This window comes from Watersipora subatra, chromosome 5, assembly GCF_963576615.1.
Source record: "Watersipora subatra chromosome 5, tzWatSuba1.1, whole genome shotgun sequence".
NCBI classification, from domain to species: Eukaryota; Metazoa; Bryozoa; class Gymnolaemata; order Cheilostomatida; family Watersiporidae; genus Watersipora; species Watersipora subatra.
The window spans coordinates 61,315,451-61,341,031 of record NC_088712.1 but is presented as its reverse complement, the minus strand read 5'-3'; the positions used below and the strand labels follow the sequence as shown (position 1 = coordinate 61,341,031).

The 25,581-nt window shown below is 38.4% G+C and overlaps 2 protein-coding genes across 2 annotated transcripts in view; one reads left to right on the top strand and one right to left on the bottom strand.

Moving 5' to 3' along the window:
* The first annotated feature begins 5,271 nt into the window (after positions 1-5,271).
* The window catches only part of LOC137397557 (uncharacterized), a 37,215-nt gene continuing 16,905 nt past the window's right edge, over positions 5,272-25,581 (top strand). Inside the window, exons 1-4 of the mRNA XM_068083848.1 lie at positions 5,272-5,341; positions 12,109-12,279; positions 13,737-13,859; positions 16,858-17,019. Of these exons, the coding sequence (XP_067939949.1) occupies positions 5,272-5,341; positions 12,109-12,279; positions 13,737-13,859; positions 16,858-17,019 (526 nt within the window). The remainder of the gene's footprint in view (positions 5,342-12,108; positions 12,280-13,736; positions 13,860-16,857; positions 17,020-25,581) is intronic.
* LOC137396681 (Y-box-binding protein 3-like) lies at positions 24,496-25,148 on the bottom strand. The gene has a single exon (XM_068082996.1). The coding sequence runs from the start codon at positions 25,072-25,074 to the stop codon at positions 24,496-24,498; it is 579 nt and encodes a 192-aa protein (XP_067939097.1). The 5' UTR covers positions 25,075-25,148.

Below are 25,581 nucleotides of genomic sequence, written 5' to 3'. Positions count from 1 at the left end.
TTGTTAACGATTGTTTTCATGCTGTTTTCGGAGCTGTTCTAATTTCAATGCGCATGCTCTTGAATTTAGGTTCGAGATCCAAGACGAACAAATCTCAAAATCTTTGGTTAATAACTGAGTTGGTCGAGAACCGAAGCGTCCAAGAGCTGAGGTTCCACTGTATATAATCAGTACACAAATCACCAAATATTAAGTTTGAGATAAATTATTGTTGATATCGTGGGGCCGAATAAATTAGCCCTAACGAAAAAAGATGAATAAGCATCACGTTGCATATACTTAGGTCCCAGTATATTTCTGAACAGGAGCATCATAACTTGCGGACACAAGGCTAAAATAATTCGTACGTCCATAGGGTATGCGGTATATGATAAAGAAACAGATCACTATGTCGTGCTGGCTGAGTGGTAGAGCGTTCGAATAAGAACCTTGTTGATGCATTCGTCGTGAGTTCGAGTCCATCAAAAACAGAATTTTAAAATCAAGATTTTAATATATATAGCTTGAGAGACACACATGTCCACACACATAACCACACACATACTTTTAGAAATATATATAAATATATAATAGATAAGTAGTCAGGCCTACTGCTAACAGCACTCTACGCTCTAAAAAGCGCTGAGTGTTATAACTAACTAGAGTGTTAGAATAGGTTAATGTTACTTATCTTTCTTCCAGATTAATGTTTTACTCTGGGGTCAAGACAGGTCTGTTTTGTGTTGGTGCACTCTTCAGGTGACTTGTGTTAAATGGCTAGTGGAATTGCCTCTCCTGGTGTTGTTGGTGGTAGGTGTATCTCCACCTCTGCCTGGATCGCATTGGCTCGGAAGGTATTCAGCTTAGATAAAACATTGGACTATACAGAGACGATGAACTAGCCATCAGCACAGCCTGCCCACAAAAAATTGAACGACTCAAAAAATTGATATGCAAAATATTCAATCAGCACAAACTAAAATTAACCATCAAAGCTAATAAAAAGTCTGTAAATTTTCTTGGCGTAACCTTTAACCTCAACGCAAACACCTACTCACCCTATGCCAAACCTAGCAACACAACACTATATATTCACAAAAACAGTAACCACCCACCTACTGTAATAAAAAATCTACCACACAACATTAATTTGTGACTAACTACAGTACACTATCCAGTAATGAGAATGAATTTAACAAAGCAGTACCACCTTACCAAAAAGCACTCAATGACAGTGGTTACAACCACACACTAAAATACAAACACATGCCTACTCAGCTAGTGGCTAATAAGAGACAGCGTAAGCGGCACGTAACATGGTACAACCAACCTTTTAACACCAACGTACAGACTAACATAGGCACACAATTTATAAACATTATACAATGTAGATACATGCTTCCCGCCTACTCATTCGCTGCACAAAGTATTTAACAGACACACAATAAAACTCAGCTACTTTTACATGCCGAACATAAAACAGCACATAGACTGCATAACAGACGCTAGTTGAACAACCAGCAGAGCACGACTACAAGTAGGGCTTGCAATTGTAGAGTAAGGAACAACTGCCCACTAGAGGGAAACTGCCTAGCTACAAACATAATATACCAGGTCATAGTGACTCAAGAAGATACAGCAGGCACCGAGAGCACCTACATAGAACTATGCACAACTGACTTCAAATCCAGATTTAGAAACCACACGGCCTCTTTCACACACAGTGGCAAACAAAACAGCACAGAACTTAGTAAACACATCTGGAAACTTAAGAATGACAATACAAGCTACAGGATTAAATGGAAAATTATGCAGAAAGCTAGACCTTATTCAAACCAAACAGAGAAATGCCATCTGTGCCTTACTGAAAAGTATTACATCATTTGCAGGCCAGAAACAGCCACCCTAAATGAAAGGAACAAGATAAACAACACATGCCGACACTCCAAGAAATACCTTCTGAGCCAATACAATCTAGGCAGAAGCGAAGCTACACACACCACCAACAACAGCAGGAGAGGCAATTCCACTAGCCATTTGACGCAAGTCACCTGTAGAGTGCACCAGCGCGAAACAGACCAGTCTTGACCCCAAAGTAAAACATCAATCTGGAAAAAAGATAAGTAACATTAACCTATTCCAACACTCTAGTTATATATATATATATAAATATATGTATATATATATTTTTAATTATATATAAATACAGTAAACTTGTAGAACTGAAATCAGAGTACTCAATGCATAAAGCAGAGCTAAAATTAAAATATTACAGGAAAAACATGAGTCGGAGTTCAAATCAATTTATTACTAAATAGTTTCATGCATCTGCGAGGCAATCATCAGATAAAATGACTTGCTCAATAAAAGCAGTAAATATACACAGGTTGTGGTCACAAACATACAGATTAAAACTAAAGCTGAATCAGGCAGATAAGTTGGTAAGAGCTAAGTTACACTACTGTTCTTAAGCAGGTATTTGACCGCGTGTCGACATGTAGAGACAAGTTCATTTCACTTATTTAGAGATGACATAACAGGCTTGCATAATATATGAAGGCTTTGCATAATATGAAAAACTTGCAGTTTTTCATATTATGCAAAACTGCAAGTTTTGCATAATATATATATATATATATATAAAAATATATATATATATAAATTCGTAGGTGTGTAGGTGTACGTAGGTGTATATTACGTATAAATTCCTACGAATTTATATGTAATATAAATTCGTAGGTGTGATAGTTGTTTTGTACTGTAAAATTTAGGACATTATGGATATACATATATAGATGTTGACTTCATATATATGTATATATATTTATATATATATTAGTTGTTATATATATATATAGTTGTTATATATATACATGTATATAGTTGTTATATATATATATATATATATATATATATAGTTGTTATATATATATATAGTTGTTTTGTGCCGTAAACTTTAGGACATTAGGGATATACATTTACTAGCTGCATTACCCGCCTACAGTAACAGATTCACGTGCAGCATAAGGTTTATTGAGAGTTGGCTTTCATACTGTAAAACAACTCCAAATATGCAGTTACATCTCCCTCTCTCCATCTCTCCCTCTTTCCCCTCTCTCCCTCTCTCCCTCTCTCCGTCTCTCCTCTCTCTCCCCTCTCTCTCCCTCCCTCTTCTCCCTCTTTCTCTCCCTCTCTCTCCCTCTCTCTTTCCCCCCCCTCTCCTCCTCGCTCTCCCTCTCTCTCTCCTTCTCTCCCTCTTTCCCCTCTCTCCCTCTCTCCCCCTCTCTCCCCTCTCTCTCTCTCCCTCCCTCTTCCCCCTCTCCCTCTTCCCCCTCTCTCTCCCTCTCTCTCTCCCCCCCCTTTCCTCCTCGCTCTCCCTCTCTCTCCCCTTCTCTCCCTCTCTCTCTCTCCCTCTCTCCCCCCTCTCCTCCTCGCTCTCCCTCTCTCTCCCTTTCTCTTCCTTTCTCTCTCTCTCCCTTAGTTCAACGCAACACTTGCGGATAGACAACATTTTTGGTTTTTCTGTCGGGCGTACGAAGAAACAGTTTTTGGCGTGTGCCTACTTTTGAGCAGGCGACATATAGCCGGTCATAGCTGATGCAGGGTGACAGTAAGTCGATAGCAGCTGCTCTCATTCTTTTCACAATAGCGTATCGCAACCCTCGGAGCACTCGTGAAAGTTCTGTAATAGTAAGTTACAGTAGGCCTACTCGTAGCTGGAAAAAATTAGTAACTCGGCTGCTGAAGGAAATGAACATGACCCACTATCACGAACAGCGGCAAATCCAACGTTGTTAAGTAGTGGAGGTGTGGCAATTTATAGACAATACAACATCGTATAAGAAACACTTACCTTTTTAATGTGGAAATTTAGTAGGTGAGAAATGCGTTTTTTCAGTGGCTCCAAGAAACAAACGTTTACGTGACCTTCTCGGTACACGTTGGCAGTAAATATTAATTGCATGTAAATAACTACTCGTTAATTTATTTTATTTAATGGATAGTACATTTGTATAGCTGTATAGACACCTTTGTATAGGCCGCAGAACTCAGGAAAGGTGCTTTTTAACACGGCAGAAAATTTGCCGTTTAAAAAGCGTGCTAACCAAGGATTTCGGTTAATGCGCTCGAGCCGTGAAAGAAAAACAACAGAATCGCCACACCTTTATATAAGCCGTTTGGCTCAAATCGTCAGAGAAAAGTAGCGGCTAATAGTCCATATTACGAAATTACGATAATTAGTACTGAAATGGAATTCGCCCTGGTTAGGAGCAGACAATTCGCACTTCGGTAATTGGGGTCTTTTTCCCAGTGATTATTTAATCTGGTTGTCCTACGAGCCTACGTTAAAGGTTCAGTAGCAATAACCAAAGAACAACACCACGATCAAGATCAATACAAGTCAAATTATTATTAAGCACCATATAGAGATATCATATAAAAGTTAGCTTACCAGGGTTACCGTTATTACAAAATATCATAAAGGAAAGTCAAGCAAAATATCGTAAAGCAATTAAATTTCCGAAACACAGTATATAATAAAAGAATGAATAAATATACGTCTTGACGCAAACAAAACAGAAACGTTTCCTAGCTCGGCCAATTCAAGAGTGTCTCTAAATCCTAACACAACAAATCCGTCCTAGCTTTTGCGAGACTTCTTAAGAAAGCTAGCCTTAGGGCAAAAGCAGACTACTGCGGCGACAGGGCAGCTAACCAGTCGTTGTGGGTCCACGGCCAGCAAGCCACAGAATCGAATCTCACTGACTCGCTAAATCCGGAAATCCATAACAGTACTTATATTAATTCGGTTGGCTTCGTTCAACCGAATGGAAAAAGAAAGACCGCTCTATAATTTATTTACCGTTACTACACATATTAATTCAGTTCGCTTCGTACGACCGAAATTCGTACGACGATAAAAGGAAAGACCGCTCTATAAGGCGGACAATCAATCAATCAGACAGACAACGCTTGCCGTTTATATAGTAGATAAATGTTGACTTCATATATGTTGACTCCGGTGTCATGTTAATGTCTTCTAACAGCTTCTTAGGTATGGCCCTGCTAACTCTTCGTAGTGGTACCCTGCTTCCATAATCATTAGCAGCTGACATCCTGTTGATGATATTTTCCGCAAGCTCTCTCACCCTTGGGTCAAGGTCCAAGTTTGACCCTTGGGTCAAGGTCCAAGTTTGCATGTCTTCTTCAACCCGTGAGTCAATCTCAACTGGATCAATCAGTAAGACTAATGCCTTAACCTACAGTACAGCAACCGTCATCTTGGAGGAGATGGATATTAAGCCAATGCCAACAAGGCTTCAAGCCATTCCATCCTGGCAGCTGAGGCTACAAACGGACGGTCTGTTAAGACAGCAGGAGAAGGCAAACCAATCTTGCCATGACTTGGATTGGCTACAAAAAGGCCTATGACTCAATTCCCCATAGTTGGATAGTTGAGTGCCTCAGTATGTACAATGTTCACCCTGTTTTTGTGGCATTCATCAAGATGTCAATGACCAAATGGAAGACAGAACTGGAGGCTAATGGCAAAAAGCTGGCGAGTGTACAAATTAAGCGAGGCATTTATCAAGGTGACTCCTTATCACCGCTGCTCTTCTGCATATGCCTAAACCCTCTAAGCGATATGCTGGAGGAGACTCAATATGGGTACCAGTTTAAGAGTGGCACCAAGATAAACCACCTCTTCTACATGGATGACATCAAGCTGTACGCTAACAAAGAAAGAGACATTGATTCGCTAATACACCTCACTCAGGTATACAGCAAGGAAATCGGAATGACCTTCGGTATTGAGAAATGTGGAAGGCTAATTCTTAAGAAAGGCCATTCTATGCTCACAGATGGCCTAAGAATGCCAAATGGTACTATCAAAGATATAGAAGAAGGGTACAAGTACTTGGGGATTGTGCAAAGCAACATCAACCACAAAGCCGAGGTACGTCACATAGCCATTACCGAATACAAGAAACGCCTTCGGCAGGTCTTACAGAGCCAGCTCAATGCCAAGAACCAAGTCATGGCAATAAATACCTACGCACTGCCAGTAATAAGATATCCAGCAGGCATAATGAAGTGGACTGAGGAAGCCATCAAAGAAACAGATATAGCAACTCGTAAACTGCTGACCATGCATGGAGCATTTCACCCAAAATCTGATACTACTAGATTGTATCATGATAGGAAAGATGGCGGTAGGGGACTCAAAAGTGTACAGCAGACAGTGAAAAAGTAGGAGCAAAGCATCAAAGCATATGCAGCCTCCATGGCCATCTCAGATGAGTTGCTAGCTGAATTTCAATCGGCTGCTCTTACAACGGACCTACGCCCTGATGATGAGGAAATTGACTGGCACACGAAACCTCTTCATGGTGCTTACCACCAACAAATATCTAAGGTTGGCGATCTTCACCAGACATATTTGTGACTGAACAAAGGAAACCTAACGGCCAATACAGAGTCGCAAATCATGGCAGCCCAGGAGCAAGTGCTCCCAACAAGGCAACTCCAAACGAAAATCTATCACACTAGAGACGATCCTAGATGCAGACTGTGCAAAGATGCACCTGAGATCATCCAACACATCATCAGTGGATGCAAGCAGCTAGCAGGAAACGCATACACTGAGCGGCATAATCATGTCGCAGGTGTTGTGTATAGAAGTCTATGTGATGAGTATGGCCTTAATAAACCACAACACTGGTGGGAAGCTCCTGGTAAGGTCAATGAAAATGACCGGGCTAAGATCCTCTGGGACTTCTACATCCAAACTGACAAACATGTCCTAGCAAACCAACTAGATATAGTGGTGGTAGACAAGGAGAACAAGAGGGCTACTGTAATAGATATAGCAGTACCCAATGACTACGATATAGCCAGCAAAGAAAAAGAAAAGGTAGAGAAATATCACCCTCTTGGAGAAGAAATTGAAAAATGCTGGAATGTAAGAACAACTGTAATCCCAGTAGTCATTGGGGCACTGGGCGCAATAACACCGGCGCATAAAATGTGGCTTGCCCAAATACCAACAGCAATCAACTCAGGTGAGTTGCAGAAAAGTGCGCTATTGGGAACAGCTAAGATCTTGAGGCGAGTGCTCAAACTCCCAGGTCTCTGGTAGGAGACCCGAGTTAGAGCAGAATTTACCACCCATACGGGGTATCCGCGGTGAAGAAACAATTTATATATATATATGTATATATATATATCTATGAAGTCAACATTTATAAATGTGTATCCCTAATGTCCTAAAGTTTACAGCACAAAACAACTATCAAACCTAAAAATTTCCTAAAAATGAACCATTTATGGTGAATGCAAGTAACAAACACAGAATGATCTATTGAAAGAAGAATAACTTGTAAAACATTTATTAAACTTTTTGATTTTGTAAAACTAAATATGATTGAATGGATTTAAAAAATTTATTTGGGCTGTCAGACATTTTCTTGATTAGCAATGGCAGTGTTTCTCAGATCTTAGGATTGACTATGAAATGTATGAGCAAAGAGTTTTAACATTTTACTTTGATAACACAGGAAAGTTGATGGCATTTGAAGCAGGTGTTACAATTACAGAGTTTTCATAAACCAGAAAATCTGAAGGCATTTGATCCAGGTGCTACAAAATATAAAATAGTTTTATCCTAATCAACAAAGAAAGGCTGTCACAAGCTAAGGCTGGTGTGATTTTAAATGACACAAGTGCATTTTAAACCACAACAGTTTAGTACCACACTGCTATGGGAATAGTTTTTAATAAATAATTTATTGTAGCAACTCTCAGTGCAATATTTAAGTGCTTTTCAGTGTCATATAATATATATTAAATGTTTATAACATAATCAATAGACAGCTACACATGACAACCGTTCAATTTAAGTCGACGTCATTTAGCTAGATCAATGTATGGACAATTGATTGTAACAGAGAGTTTGTGTGAAACCAGTCGTTGACTCATTTTAAGCAGGTTCATGAGTAAACTGAGGCATGAAAGAGCACCTGAGTTGTGACATGTTCAGCCAGTGTCTGCTGAGGCTCATAGTGCTGTGTTATGGTGGACTACTGGTTATTATTTCACTAGGAAGAGGTAAGACTGTGTTTAGTACTGCTGTCATTTATGGGAAATAACAATATGCATGGATGCTGCCCTTTTTCTGATTTGTGTAAACATGAGCATTAAACAAATTTCTTGTGCATTAAAACTTGTACAATTTAAAACAGTTTTAGACAGCTAAAAAGCGATGAAGCCAAAAGCAATAAGGAATATACTCTGATTAACTAGTATTAGGCAATTTACTTGTTACAGCATTCATTTTCTTTTGAAGTTATCTGACCATTTCTGATGCAGTTACACTTAAATCAGTAAAGAAGTTCAAATTATATCATAGCATGAGAAAAATCTGTTAGGTGGTACATTTCTAAAAGAGTGGTTATGTAAGCAAAATGTTAAACCCTCTTGACATGTTGTTATGGCTTTGCACCAAATAAAAAGCGTTGAGTGAAGCTCATTGTCATTAATGAGCTTCTATAACGAGGACTAATGCTTGTTCACAGAATATCTCGTACATCAGTGTTGTCCTCTTGGCAATTATACATCGATTATGTGCACCGCAAACAAAAGGCATCTTTGAGGCAATGCAGATATTTCAGCATAATTTGAAGCTGTCAAAATTTTCCGATAATTCGACGAACATCCACAACAGCCTGTACAATGCGTACCACTTCAGTAATGGTGATTGGCCATCGTGGATGTTTAAATCCATCTTTGATTTTATATTGGTTGCTGCGGGATTGGCATTTTGTAGCTTCCGCGACCGCGTAGTACAATTAATACACTATACCGTGGCCAATTCGATGATGTAAACGCGGATGGCTTTGTGTGAATGTGAACATTGTCATGACAGATGTTCATCAACGTATCGTGCCATTACCACCGATATACAAGGATGCCATGTAGAACAGCCTTTAATCACGATTAATGAAGAGTGTTTAGCCATGGTTAACTCTATGCTTATTAAAGCTGCAGGACACTATTTGGGAGCATTGACTAGCTCTATGTGCAGTAGCATGAACACAGGCTAATGATATTATTAGCCGTTTTCGTCATAATGCTCTTTGCAGGTTTTTGGAAAGAAAACAGTTGTCTTAAGCAATTAAACTAACCTAATTTGATATCTTGGCACAACTTCATCATAATGGCTAGCATAAGACTTCCCACAACTTTTCAAGTTGCACAAAGTGCACTGATCCGGCTAAAAGATTTAGATAACCAAGAGTAAAGATGCAATGGTATCCTAAATCAACACCAACATGCTGCCTTTAAGGTCAAGGCTTCCCATGATGTTACCAATATTTGAGATAGGACCCAAGCTGGTATACCTCTATCTTAAATGTGTTATTTCTTTTTCTACCCAATTAACTTTTTTACCAGAATACAATGCAAATTTCACATTGTTATTGTGTATTAAATTCTGTTAGTTAAATTTTCGGTACCACCTATAATTTGACCAAGGTATACGGTATATAAGCTGTCATAATTTTTGAAACACAAACTCTATAAAAAAGATTATGATGCCAAAAAGTTGATCTACATGTAAGTCAAATTTTCCATCAACTGATGCTATGAAATTAGGCCTGAATATGTGTTGCAGAATGAGCTCTAACATTTTGTTGGCCCCTTTCTAACTGCGGTGGGTAACAACTCGAGTGTCTTACGGAACAAGAAGGTTACCATTACCATTGCTTACGGCGTTATCATCATTGTTTTAAATAAACTGATCACAGTTGCTTCGCAGTCACATGTAACGATTAATCATCAGAAGTTCATTGATCTACAGTTTGCCTTTGATCGGCAGCTGTATTGCGCCACACATCCGAAGGCATTGTAAAGGAAATTTTGAGATAACTATTATCATTTTTGTCAAGCGAAACTCAACTGTAAAAAATTTTTCTATTGGTTCATTGCATCCAGAAAACTTTTCCCTTTCATTTAAGAATGGCCACGATAGGCTAATTAATTAATTAAGCGCTAATCAAAAACAATTCGTATGATGCTTACTAAAGCCGCACAAGGCGACTCTTGGCCAAATGAAAATGCTGTACCACGAGCTGAGCTGGACATAGAGTTACAGCACTCTTAGTGTTTAACACACGCAGTGCTCAAGGATTTTTATAAACCAAAATTACAATCACATCATTTCTTAGAAATCCATAAGAAGTTACTTTCAGTAAATTCAATATGGTTGCTAGCTACATGTAACTTAGAATAACCTTCTGTAATTTTCTGTAAACTTGATCGTAAATAAAAACTTATTGTGCTACTACACCTCATGTACATGTATATTAATCAACACATGTTGTCATTGTGTACGTATGACTGTTAGTCTGCATAGGCTATGTATTTCCACAAGTTATGGCCAATTTCATCCACATTTCACAGGCATTTGCTCTATGCTTTTTCTAGGTTGCTAAACATATTTATTTTCAAACTTCTGTCTGGTTCGTGAGACTCAACCTCTCAAACACCCACCTTTGGAATATATTATTAAAAATCAAAGAATTTCTGGCAGCGTCCGGCTTAATGATAGTAATAAATAGAATCAGATACTCTGACGAGTATAGACAGAGTTTACTCACGAATGCCATGCGGTGATTGGCTACCACAACCAAGCTTTCCACCTCAACTAGTCAGCGCTAACTATTGCCAATGGTTGCTGACTTTACCAGCTTTTTTTCCTGTACATTACATCAGACAGGTTTCAGAATTTTATTGAATGAGTCCATAGATTGATGCCAATTGAAGCACTAACGTAACAGTCTTTTAAAGTAGTTTTTTAGTTAAGATATTTGTGTGTTTGATTGTAATTGTAAAGTTTTGCAAGTTTCAGTGGTGTAGTCAGCTATGTTTATTGACCTGGCACACATTTCATGAGGTTTATATGCTTTACGTGGGTTAAAGTTATCTCTTAGCATTTAAATAGTTTGAAGCTGTGAAGTAATATTTTCAAGAGAATCCTCAGTAAAGCCTGGTTTCCATATGACAGCGCAATGATTATGCGCGGCCCAGTGATTGTGCGTAATGCATTTCTCGAGCTTCGATGCAGTGTTTCCATAGCGCGCATTGGACAGGGTGGATAACTTCCTTACCTTTTCATATGGGAAACCAATTTATTTGGAAAACAGCCCTCCGCTGCGACCTTGCGCTGTCATATGAAAACCAGGCTTACTCTTTCGTACGGGAGACCGGTTTCTTCAGAAAATAGCCCTCCGTTTGAATTGTAGGATAGGCTGAAAAGGTCGAGCTGTGTAATGTGGGATACATCATCACGCGCACCAGTCGCAAGTATCCATTCTGTTGGATCCATGCGATCAGCGCACGCACGCACGTCACGCGATCGTTGTGCGTTGACGTTTCCATATCCCAGCCAACCTATGCATGATGTCGTGTGCCTTGTTGCGCGCCTTGCGCTGTCATATGGAAACCAGGCTTTACTTCAGTTACTGCTGAGTTGAAAACTGTCAGCCCTGCAATATTGTGACTATTAATAAACCTGGTGTTCCTACTTTTTGACCTTCATAATACGAAGTAAGGCAAAAGTCTAATTGTCATAAACTGATCATTAACTCTTTCCGGAAATCATTTCTGAAAATGTCCATATTTCATTAGATGAATGACTAACTCTTTATATTGATTTGACTTTAAGGTGAGTCACTAAAGCTGGTCTACCAGGGATGCTACGAAGACTCTACAGAGAAAAATCTCTCCTTTACCCTACTACCTGGACTGGCAACAGCAACACTTTGTGCAAACAACTGTAACCAAACAGGTTGGGAGTTTTTCTGTAACATTTTCGGGTCACAACAGCTGCTATGATTTTACAAAAAAAACTAACTTCTGCTTTGGCAGTGAGCACAAGTGTTTCGTTTTAATATTACTGAAAAACTTACTTTAGACAGTAACCTTATCATTAAGTGAAAACCAACAGTAAAATGATTTATTTGTTTACATGTATTCAGTAGATTTGGTTAATGAACTTCTATAACAATAAAACCACTAACGACTAGTAGAAGTGTTAATCTTTGTAAATTGTCCTTTTGTTTGTTTTAGGTTTTCAAATATTTGGCTTGAAATCATCCAATCAGTGCTTCTGTGGAAACATAGATGGCCGGTACAGTGGGCCCGCTATGGCTGAGTCTGAGTGTGATCAACCTTGTAGTGGGGACAGCAGAGAGTTCTGTGGAGGTGCTGAGAGATACTCAGTATACAGGACAGAGAAAGGTAATGTGTACATGCCTAAAATAGTAGCTTTTAATAACTGATAAATTCCATGAATGCTTTAATTTATAATAATGAATCACCGAGACAACCACTACTGTTCTTGGGGTCAGATGCCCAGTTGACCCCAGGACCGACAAAATTACTGAGCTGAGCCCCGTTTTGGCAGAAGAAACAGTTGCCGATACAAGACCGAAAGACTAATGGGGCAGAGCCAGCAAGTGCTGAGACGGTATGTAAAGAGACCAGATGAGACGAGAGAGCAGAGACGGCTGGCAGTCTCTCGCATGTTATTCTTTCTATGATCACACACTGAATTACATGCATTCATATATATTGTTAAAGTATTAACACTTATCCTATTGCCTTGCACTCAGTGGTTTTGATTCTTGTGAAGCAATAAAGGGGGCTCGACAGTTCCCTTTACAAACCTCATTTTGTCATTGAGTGTCTGTTAGTGCGCATAATGGCTATGTGTTCCCGCACAGTGTTTGCCAATTTCATCCAAACTTTGCACATATATGCTTCAGGGGTCAATAGGTCAATAGGTCAATAGGTTGCTAAAATTATTCTGCTTCCTATTAACAAACCTCCTTTTACTAAGTTGGAGGTTTAATTTAATTTAATTTTAATTTTCATTATAATTATTTGGTTTCAAAACTCCTTTTGGTTCATGAGAGCCAGCGTCATAAGTAACCACCAGAGAGCTATCTGATTGAAATTTAATAAAATAGTAACATCGTAAGTCTTACTGCAATGTTATACAAAAGTGTTAGATAGATTACTTGTATTCTAGCAATCGCATATGCAACAAGCATTCAAGTTTACTGTAAATACAACCTTTGTTGATGATGTAACTATTTTAGCCTCACAGCCAAAGTAATTTGTCTTTCTCTGTATACTCTTCTAAAAGAAAAGTCGGAAAAATAAAATGTTAGAACAGTGTGAATAAATTATAGTAAAATTATTAGAAACCTTGCAATCTTGTTTGCCATTCGTTTGCGTGTCTTTACAGAAATGCATTGATGCTTCAGTAACGAGCAAAAGTTTTCCGTTTTTTATTATTCGTAAAAAAGCTTAATTTAGACATGAATACTTTTAATTTACATGTATACATTAATTCAGTCCCTCATGAAGAAACTATAAAATGATCTATCCTTATTTACTAGCATTTTACACATGATAGCTAATGATTCAACAATACGCAGTCAAAGCACAATCTTTTGCTACTTTCAACTACCTACTAAATAGCTAGTTTCGTGTCAAATTATGAGTAGCTTTAGTCCAAAGTCCTTTGTTTGCTCTTTTGCAGTTTTATGACCTCTAGTTTTCTAATCTCAATTCAATCTGATGACTTATTTTTGCAAATTATATTTCAATCTTAGTTGATATTATTATTGCTAGGTGAAAGAAGCTCAAAGTGTTTTATGCATATAAACTCTGTGTTTTGGTTATTCTAGAAGTAAACATTACATCAAAGCATGTTGGATGCTACATCGACGGAATGAACCGTGTCCTCAGTGTGATGAAAGACGGATCCGTAGCAAGTGTTCAAGAGTGCTGCCAATTCTGTTATGATAATGGTAAACTTTTAATGCAACTTCAAGTTGCTATAAAATTGTTACAAATGATAATATTTGTAATATTGCGCGCCATACACTAATACCATAATAATGAGTACAAAGGTCTGTTAATACCAATCAATAATTTTCTCATGATTCTGGTGCTATTACCTGTAAGGTAGTTAAATAACAACAGTTTCCTCGTTTTCCATAGCCTCGGCTCCTAATTTCAGTTTAATTTGCTGGCAGTATGGTCAGAATGAAAGACAGTTGTTTTCTCATCTGCGTGATATACATTTTAAACTATAGTTTATACATTTTTTTTAAGAAGTGGGCAGTATGTAGCTGACTGTATATAAAGTTAATAAATGTATTAAATTTATGGATTAAAGTTGTATTGCATTTTTTGAAAACTCAAAATTTGTTAGACGATGTACAATTCAAACTGGTTGTTTTAGTTAACTGTAACCAAAAACCTGATATTAATTTGTAACTTGATTGCCAATCAGTCAGGACAGTTATTGACTGACCTTTGTATTGCTAAGCAAAACGTGGTTTCGCTGTTGATAGGAAACTAATTCTAGTATTGCAAAGAGTGAATATACTTGCTCTTTCAACATCTTGATTATTTAACTAGCAGCAGAACTTTGAATGAAAATAAGATGCGGCAAGCCACAATATGAAAACCTCTAGGGTCTCACCATAGGGTTGACATTGACAAGTAGATAAATCTCATTCACCATTATAGCGATTGGCATACCTTAGCCATTATAAATTAGTTCCAGTTCCATGTTTTACTTGAGTTTGCAAAAGGAAACTTCAAAAAATGATAGTGACATATTTTGTTAGTTGGTTTTATGCCAGAATAATCGTTCAGCTAAATTGGTTTGTTTCAACGTTCAAACTATTGGTTGGCCGGTTTGTGACCGGCATTAAAGAAAATTTATGCAGACCTACCGATAAGTCAAACATTTGCTACATTTGTCCTTATGTTAGATCTGAAATTATTTTCAGTTATGTTTAGTTACTTTTAACCACGTTTAGTTACGTTTAGTTATGTTTAGTTATGCTTACCCATGTTTAGTTACATGTAGGTTTAATTATGTTTTTGACCTAAAATGGTTAATGTTGCCTTACACAAAAAAAACGAATAAGCGTGTTTGTCCCAAACATGTTTATTCATTTTATATTCTTGTTTTTTATATCAGCCATATACAGTATTTTATCTATGCTGTGTATATTAATCACGTTCAGTATGTTGCCTACGGTGTGTATATCAATCATATGCATTATGTAATCTAAGTTGCCTATATGTTTTGTATACAATATTTTATCTACCCTAAAACCTATAAATAAGTTTTTCATCTCTTCCTCTATTATTAGTGGCGGTCAGTTTGAGACAGCCTTCAAATCGAGGCTAGCAGTGTATTTTTCCAATGGCTCGTCGGACTTTTGGGAAGATTAATTTAGCTCTTATTACGGGCGAAGCAAATACCATCTATATTTTGTTTTCTTTTACTGCTAGAGCAATATTAAACTTTTCAGATGCAATGAATTTGCTAACTTGCCTCCACCATGTTAAAGGTCTTCTAATAAATATGCATCGAGAAACTGAGAAATATCGCCATTAGCTCATATCCATTGTTTTCTAATGACCCGCGATTACATCACAGGCAGTGTCCTTTTTTACACTTTGTTGGCATTTAAAATTTTTATTTCATTTTGAAATTGAAAACATATTATTTTTTATTTCTGTTTAAAAATGTTACATAAAAGCTCATTGCACTAGTTGATATTTTCGCTACAGTTTGCAGCTATTTATGTGCAATAGAAAAGGAGATATGAGCGTCGATCAATTGTATGATCAGATTACCGCAATGAAGCTATCAAATAATTTGCTATAACTTTTAAAATTTATAAGTCATTTAATGATAATCTACCAAATGCTACACATATATATGTACATTCATGAACAAGTAACATAAACGTACCATACTTATATTACATGCAGAAACAAAAAGTAACGTTTTTAAAACAAAAATATTTCATCATTTGCCCAAATAGCTGCATACTGGTCGTAGCTATCGATGGAACTAACATTTTTTGGTTGTCCAATACTTTCCAAAAGATCTTCTGACCTCATATCTTTTTCTGCACTGCAGAACTAGTCAATATTAGCATCCAAACAATCATTTGGCATAGCAAAACTTTTACGCATTGCGTTTAGCACAATTGCAACGCGAAAACGTTTTGCTCGCTAAATGTAGCTTTGGGCCCAAAACTTGAAACAGGTTTTTATATATGTAGGCTACTTCGAAGCAGAAAGAATGCGTTTATCAAAAGATTACCATTAGCCTGAGATAGTTATTAATTATTTCTAGTGTTGCTTCAAAGTTCATCTACCATTGTAAAATTGAACCGTATTTTATAGATGTACATGTCCTTCGAAGTATCAAGACCGCGTTAAACCAGGAGCTACTATTAGCTTGAGACCACTATTAATTATCTTTATGGTGTTGCTTTCAAAGTTTTAACAGGAAAGGTGAAAAGCTTTGGAGTTGGACAATGAGAGAGTTGATTGTTATTAATGTAAACTATTCATTATTACTACGATTTTGTGGACACTTTTCTCTATTGATCACTTGATATCATGGGTTAATAAAAAACAAAGATAGTCAAAGTGGTGGTCAAATGAAGGTGGCGTTCAACTAAAAAGAGGTGCTCTATTTTTTGAATCCTTTTCCCATAGTGGCGGTCAAAAACAGGTAGCGTTCAAATAGAGGTGGCATTCAATTAGAGGTTTCACGGTATGTTGTGTATATCAGTCATATAAAGTAGGTTACTTATGACTCCAACTCAGATTAGACTTCAACAGTCTGTAGGTGTTGAAGTCTAACATGAGCAGCACCAACAAATACTAATCTGTAAGGCAGAAGCGCAGCATGGTCTATGAGACGGCAGTTTTGCCTTATTATGGAAATCAAGAAAAAATTATTTACAACATTACTGCAACTTGCAGGTTACAGAGTGTTTGGAACAGAATACGGGGGTGAGTGTTTCTGTGGGGACAGTGGCTATGACAAACATGAATCAGCCGATGAAACAGAATGCTCTATGAAATGTGCAGATGGGTTGCCCTGTGGAGGCCCGTGGAGAATATCGATATATTTACTTACTGAAGGTAATGAGTCTCTCTAGCTTGCATTATCAAAATTAGTATGTAGTATATTGAAACTGCATACTTTCATTGCTGCGCAGTACACATACAGTATAACTATTTTCTAATGAACAGTAAGCTATATCAGTGCAGTGGCAGTATTACCTACTGAACAGTGTGCAGTGGTGGATACAATGGGGTGTTGCTAGTGTGTATTTTGGTTATGCGCATGCTTGAACTTTCATCTTTACTGATTCTATAAACAAGCTTAAGAGTTAACAAAGAGAATCCTGTGAATACGATGATATGAACAGGTAGACTAAATATTTTATAGATTATAAATATTTATCTCATTATATATTAGTTTTTATTATGCGTTTGACATGAGCCTGTTTTTTTAGATTTGTTCTTCTAGTTTTGAGTTGGGAGAAATTGTTGCTTCTAGATAATGAGGCCAGCTTAGTTTAGCAGTAATTTGACACACCTGTAATGGTAAAGCGCCTGCCGAGCTGACCCTAGGGTCGACACCGCAGCCAAGCCAAGTCCTGGCTCAGCATAAAATCTAGCCAACAATAAAAACTTGATCGGCCAAGAGTCGGCTAGAGACAATGCATATATAAAGAGGCTAGAAAAACAACGAGGTCAGAAATCGCTAGCCGCTTTTTGTATTTAGTTCTGTTGTAAGCACAAGCACTGAATCTGTGTATTCCTGTATACTCAGTAAATATATATCTGTCTTATTAGAGTGTCAGAGTGGCTTAGTGGTAGCATCTTTGACTATCAACCATGTGGTTGGGGGTTAAGTCCTGCTTAATACTGATCTGACAAAAAGCTTTCAGCAAGCTTTAAACCCTAAATTGCTGGGTCTTTCGGTTCTAGACCATAACTTGAAGGCTCCGTGTTCCACACTGAAAATGTGGACACGGTAAAGATCTATCTCTATCATTCACACATTGGGCAAGTGAAATGGCTACCTGGACATGAAAATGGCATGAAATGACATGAAATGGCTCCGTCAGACTGGACATGTTGTGAAATTCATATCTACAGGTTAATCTAGCAGTTCCAGAAGTGGTATATACTGAGAACTGTATCCCCTAGCCTCCATTCTCCTATCTTTCTCTGCAGCATAACACTGCTGGTGCCTGTCAGCTCTAACCACAAGCTGTCTGCTCTAATCTTTAACCATCTAATGCTCAGAAAACACGGAGCTGGTGCTAGAAGCAATGTTACATATCTGTTGTCTGTCAATAAACCTGCCGATGCAGTACTTCAGTAAAATAAAGGTGACAATTAATTCAGTAAATGCTGATGTGGATCTGTGATCTAGTAATTGAGTGAAATTCTTAATGACAAGCATCTTTGAGTTCACAGACAACGCGTTTTAATAGCAGTAACATTTATTGTGACCTATATAAACTTAGGTGTTGATAATTGGCTAAAGAAGTGATTTTATATTTGTCGCTTGTGGACTTTTTTCACATGTATCACTGTAAGCGTCACGAATAAAGCACTTACTCGAATCTGAGCATTTCAAAAGATGATCTCTTTCAAAAGCATATATCTCTGAACACGGTTAGTCTACAAAGACAAAAATGACATCAAGTTGTAGCTGATGTTATAGCCATCTATTAGGCTCAATTTCATTTGATTGTCATTTTTGGCGCAGTCACATCTTTAACACAGGCAGTGTTTAATGATTTTTATGAACCAAAATTACCATCACAGAATTTTCTAGAAATACATACTGTAAAGGTTTTGTGCCACCTTTACTTTCCTCCACTAGTACAAGACTTGGTGCATGAGTTTATACATATATTTTCTGCTTCATTCATAAGAGTACAAGAATAGTCAAGCACATGCAATGAACAGGCCCAGAACAGCTCTGCTCTCTAGCACAAATGTGACCCCGGCGGTCAGAATGTGCAATCGTGCGGTAATTCCATTGTTCATAATAGCGCGCTAAGCATGCTTCACGCTATTATATGACTCACCGTCACCAGTGTCGTATAGTTTCACAAAGTCCCGTGACCAAAAGCCGGAAACAAAACGCCCGATTCCAAACAAACCCGATCGACATACTGATCTCTAATGGAATATTCTTACCTTGCTCTCAACGTCTCACTCTTTTGCATTTACTTTACTTTATTACAAAAAATCATTTGTCGTTTCTTGTAGAGAATTTTGTCCTTCTTCAAATGGTGTATAATACAATAATCAATTTCAAAGGGACTGCTAATGGGAGTAATTTTTGTTGGTTAGTGTTGCGGCATCTCCATTATAACTTATATAAAACAATAGTAGGCGTGGCTTGTTTGCTTGGAGCCGTGCGAGCTTTGATATGCGCATCCGTTAGCAGCAAAACTCTGTGAAGTTATACAGCTATGTACGGTCAGAGTCATGTAGCTTTAAAAAGTCTCGCGACTAAAACCGGAAACAAAAACGTCCGATTCCAAACAAACCCGATCGACATACTGATCTATAATGGAATATTCATACCTCGCTCTCAATACCGCTCTTTTTGCATTTACTTTACGTTTTTACAAAAAACGTTATTAGCACCTTTATGTAGGAAATTTTGTTTTCTTTCAAATGGTTTATGATACAACAATCAATTTTAAAGTGACTGCTGATGGGAGTAGTTTTTGTTGATTAATGTTGCGGCCTTCCTATTTTAACTTATATAAAAATAGTAGGCGTGGCCTGTTTGTTTGGAATCAAGTGAGCTCCCGTATACGCTTCTGTTGGTCGCGGGACTCTGTGAAACTATACGGCTCTGACTGTCACTATTTTAGTAAACAGTGGTTTACAGTGCATTCAAACCTGCTAGAGCCATTGAGTGTTACACTTGATGGCTCTGAACCCTGCTCTTTCACATGGTCTTGTTTATTTTTGTGCCTGGCCAATCATAAAGCCAGAATTGCCATTTAACTATACCCATATCGGTGGTTGCTATGGGATTTTTCATAACCCAAGATCATAAATGTAGGCTCTAACTGCGGGTGCGCGCATGTATGTGGCCATTTCTTGTTTTAATGCTTCCGGCTAGAACAAAATAAACAATCGCAAAAATTACGGCTAGTTGATGCTAGAAGAGTATTTCTACTTAGAATCTGAATCAGCTGCCTCAGATCATAGTGAAAGCGATGTTGAGATAATACAATCTGCATACGATTAGACTGACTCATGTTTACTAATTAGCATTACTGTTCTACAATTTCCAGTTATCTTCTCCTTTGTGTTTTGTTTACACTTCGTAGTTGTCTTCTCACCACGAAACATTTTTACATAACTAGTGGGTACCAAGTGTGTATCGATGTCTATGCTATATTACTAAAGCTTATAAAAGCTATGTCTATGTTCTTTCTTTTTCCTGTTTTATAATAAAACGACTAAAATGTATTTTGTAAGATACCAAAGTTATCCATCCATCATAATGGCATCTGCTCAGAACTCAACAGGTTATGGGCCCAGGACGAGACTATACTTTGATGGTAACCCAACTTCATTTCCAATATGGGAAACTAGATTCCTGAACTATCTGTATACACAGGATAAAGATGTTCACAAATCTATTATTCCTAAACCTACTGATGGGGAAGACCCAACTAACTTTGAGGAGAAAAACAGGATGGCATATGCGGAGCTTGTGCAAGTACTGGATGAGAAATCCCTATTGCTGGTTATGACTGACGCTGCAAATGATGGTAGGAAAGCTCTGTCTATTTTGAGACAGCATTTTGCCAGTACCGAAAAACCCAGAGTATTAACTCTCTATGAAGAACTCACAACCCTTCAGATGCAGGACCACGAAGATATAACTGTCTACATTATAAGAGCAGAAAGAGCATCCACAGACTTGCGAACGGCAGGTGAGCAAATTACTGACAATTTAATAATCGCCATGCTTCTAAAAGGATTGCCCGAGTCCTGTAAGCCCTATTTAGTGGTTCACACACAACTAGACAAGGTCAAAACTTTATCTGAATTCAAGGCATCGTTAACAAATTATGTCAGTACCGAGGCCATCCGCTACCAACATGAGTGTTCAACTGCTATGACAGCTCAAACATCCTCTAAAACACAATGTAAGGCATGTGCTAAATATGGCCATTGGTCCCTCAATTGCTCTGTGAAAGAAAGTCTTACGTGCTCCTATTGTAATAAACCACGACATGTTGAAGCTGTATGCTTTCTAAAGAAAAGAGGTGTAAAACCTGTGACCTCACAGAATTCAACAAACCTAACATTTACTTTTCTGACGAATACTACTACATATGCTGACAACATTTCACAGCCAAAATCAATGATGCATGACAAACTTCTAGTGGACTGTGGGGCCACGGCACACATAGTCAACAATCCTGATCGTTTCATTGCATATGACAATGAATTTGTCCCAGAAAGACATTACATAGAATTGGCAGATGGAAGGCGTAGCAATAAGCTAGTTACAGCCAAAGCCAGTGCAGTATTCAACATATTTGACTCAAAGGGGGAGACAAAGCAGATTACTCTCAAAAATTCTCTTCTGGCACCAAGTTTCCCTACAAACTTATTTTCTGTTAGCGCTGCTGTTGGAACTGGTGCTCAAGTCACATTTACGCAGAACAGAAGTACTCTATCATCAAATCACACAGATTTCAACATTATAAAGGAAGGGCAACTCTACTTTCTGCAAACTCAATATGAATCAGCATACATTACAAAAACTCTTGACCAGTGGCACAAAGACCTTGGCCACATGAACTACAACGATATCATCAAACTACAATCTGCCACCAAAGGTATGAAAGTTGACAAACCAATACTAAAACCAAAAAGCTGTAAAACCTGCAATCAAAACAAAATAACGGTGCAACCAAAGTCTCAAGATGACACATCAACACATGCCACAAAACCTTTGCAAAGAGTCCACAGTGATATAGCTGGACCGATCAATCCCACATCAAAGGATGGACAGAAGTACATCATCAGCTTCATCGATGAATACTCAAGCATGCTTTTCCTCTACTTTCTACGCAGTAAAGAGGAATCACACCGGGCACTAAAAAGATTCCTAAGTGATGTGACACCTATCGGAAATGTTCAAGAGATACACTCTGATAATGGCGAAGAATACACTGGTACAGAATTTCAGAATGTCTTACTAGATAACAAAATCAAGTTCACGTCTACAGCACCATATTCCCCATATCAAAACGGGAAAGCCGAGCGTAATTGGAGAAGTCTGCTAGAAATATCCAGATGCCTGCTATCTGATGCCAATCTAAGCAAGAATTTGTGGCCATATGCCGTGCGTCATGCTCAATACTTACGCAACAGAAGCTACCAAAGGCGCACTAACAAGACAGCATATGAACTCCTCACGAATCACAAACCAGATATGAGACTCATTTATACTTTTGGTGCACCATGTACATACTACAATGAAGCACATAAATTAAAACTGGATGCCAGAGGTTATGAAGGTACCTACCTCGTTATCAATACAACTAGTCAAAGTTATTATGTTCTCAAAACAAATCAACAAGTGGTCACCTCAAGGAATGTAACTGTAAATTCAACTTCTCCGCTAGCCATTTGTGAACAGGAAGCCCTCATGGTTCCGCTCAGTGCTAATCAAGGTAAACGCACAGAGCCTGCTGGGGATGGTGATCTGTCATCTGGTCCAGCTACCCGGGTGTCTCATCCAGAACAGAATGATGATGCACACATATCAGCCGAAGAGCTAAATGAAACAAATGGTACATCTGATATAGCTGTACCAGAGGACAGACCAACACGAGAACGTAGACCTCCAAGGTACTTATCTGACTACTACCTAACCACCACTGATTATGCTTACAAAGTACTGATGGATATCCCAAATACATACGAAGAAGCTATTCGTTCTAAATATGCTGAATGCTGGAAGGCAGCAATAGACAGAAAAATGGATTTGCTGAATGCTAACGAAACGTGGGAGATCAAGCCATTACCCAGCGATCGATCTGAGACCAAAGGTCGATGGGTATATACGTTGAAGCAAGGAAAAGAAAAGAATCAAGTTGAGTACAAGGCACGATACGTCGCAAAAGGCTACTCACAAACAAATGGGGTAGACTACTTTGACACTTACTCTCCCACAACTAGATTCTCCTCAATTAAATCCATACTGCAAATGGCAGCCAACAGTGACCTCATACTTCACCAACTAGATGTTAAGGGGGCCTACCTTAACGCTCCAATAGATACAGATATCTACCTTGAGCAACCAGCTGGTTATCTTCAAACCGATGAAAGAAATACAAAGCTCACCTGCCACCTAAAAAAGTCGATCTATGGCCTAAAACAAAGTGGACGTAACTGGCACCAAACACTAATTGAGTTTCTAAAGACGGAAGGTTTCCAGGCTGTTCAGAACGATCCATGTGTTTACAAGAACAGAACTGCAGACGACGAGCTAATATACATACTGTTCTGGGTTGACGACATTATAGTGGCCAGCAACACATTCACATCAATCAATAGAACCAAGCAGAAACTAAGTCAAAAGTTCAGCATGGATGACAGGGGTGAGTTGAGATGGTTTCTTGGCATTGACTTTTCACGTCTTGACAATGGCAACTATTCAATGTCACAAGAACGCTATGTTGATAGTATTCTAAAAAGATTTAACATGACTGAATGTAATCCTACTCAAACACCTGCTGATAAACATGTTGTTTCAGAAAAAGCTACTGAGAACGAACACAACAAGGTTCTTAAATCAAATTATCCTTACCGTCAAGTGGTCGGCAGTTTGATCTATCTCATGACTGCAACACATCCAGATTTCAGCTGGATAGTCTCCAAACTGTCACAATTTCTGGAGAAACCAGGACCGCAACATGTCATTGCAGCCAAACGCGTACTGAGATATCTCAAAGCCACCAAAAACTATTCACTGACTTTCAAACCAACAGATAATCAGCTTATTAGTTATACTGATTCAGATTGGGCTGGGGACACCGAAGACAGAAAGTCTACTACAGGCTATGTATTCACACTCGGGCAGTCCAGTGCACCTATTAGCTGGAAGACACAGAAACAGCAAACCGTGGCTTTATCATCCTGTGAGGCAGAGTATATGGCACTAGCAGAAGCTGTCAAAGAAATGATCTATCTTCGCTCATTCTGCTCCAGTCTTGGCATTGAACAATCAAACGACAACACAATCTTCTCCGACAATCAGGGTACTCTATCACTTGCTAAAGGTGATCCAGTTAAACACAATCGTACAAAGCATATAGACATTCACTATCACTTTCTCAGAGAGCAGTCTAACATCAAATATCAATACATCCCGAGTTGTGATAACCCTGCAGACTGTATGACTAAAGCGCTGGCGAAACCACAATTTACCAGTGTTGTAAAACGCTTGGGTATTGCAGATTGAGAGGGGCTGTTGAGATAATACAATCTGCATAAGATTAAACTGACTCATGTTTACTAATTAGCATTACTGTTCTACAATTTTCAGTTATCTTCTCCTTCTTGTGGTGCATCATACTTTGCGCTTTCTCCCTCATTGTATGCGGGACGATTTCTGTATCTTCTGTAAAATCTCCTGCGCCTGGGTGGTCTTTTAGCCCCTCCGTCTACTGGTTCCCCATCTTGCCCAACATCTCCTTCTCCGGTCTCCGTGCCCTCATGCTCAAATCTTCTATAGGCTCGTCGTCCATGGCCTCTTCCACGATAGTAACCACGATATCCTTTCCTTCTATCTGCAGCATATTTGCTACCCTGGACTGGCTCTCCATCAGGACCGGTCACATTGGCAGCTTCACTGCCTTTTTCACCTTCCACTACATCAAACTTTGCAGTTTCTCCATCACCAACCAAAAGAAGGTATTTCTTAGGATTGTTCTTAACTATGGCCGTCTGATGAACAAACACATCTTCTTTTGTATCATCTCGGTTGATGAACCCATACCCGTTCCGAACATTAAACCACTTCACGACACCCGTCACCTTGCATGCTGTTACTTTTTTTTCTTGAGTAACAGGACTTTGTGGTGCAGGCTCTGGTTCAACTTCATTGGAGGACATGGTCATTTTGATGGTACACAGGCAAGTGATGTTATCAAGAGCCGCCTCTTGGATTACGTCTTTCTTCTCCGGCTTTTTCGTTCTTTTTTCTTCCTGTTTTATAATAAAACGGCTAAAACGTATTTTGTAAGATACCAAAGTTATCCATCCATCATAATGGCATCTGCTCAAAACTCAACAAGCGATGATGAGGATTGTGATAATAGGGCAACTTTAGAAATACTGCTGCTTATGCAATATGTGGCTGCTAACGATAATACGAATTCATTAAATCAAATTACAGAGAATAACGATCAGCCTATCACTGCTGATAACATTGCCATTCTAGCTGTTGACATCAAACTAAATGGGTGCAAATGTAGGAAATTATGCACTAGTTTTATGTCATCTGAACAATTAAGCCTCATTAGAACTGTGTATCAAGGATTGCCGAAGGAAACATTGGATATGGTTGTGTTGGGACAAATTGCCACTAGCATAACAAACAAACCTCTCCAATGCGCTACAATAAAT

Excerpts from the sequence above, each read along its gene's own strand:
- LOC137396681 (XM_068082996.1), bottom strand. The coding sequence starts at position 25,074 with ATGACCATGTCCTCCAATGAAGTTGAACCAGAGCCTGCACCACAAAGT.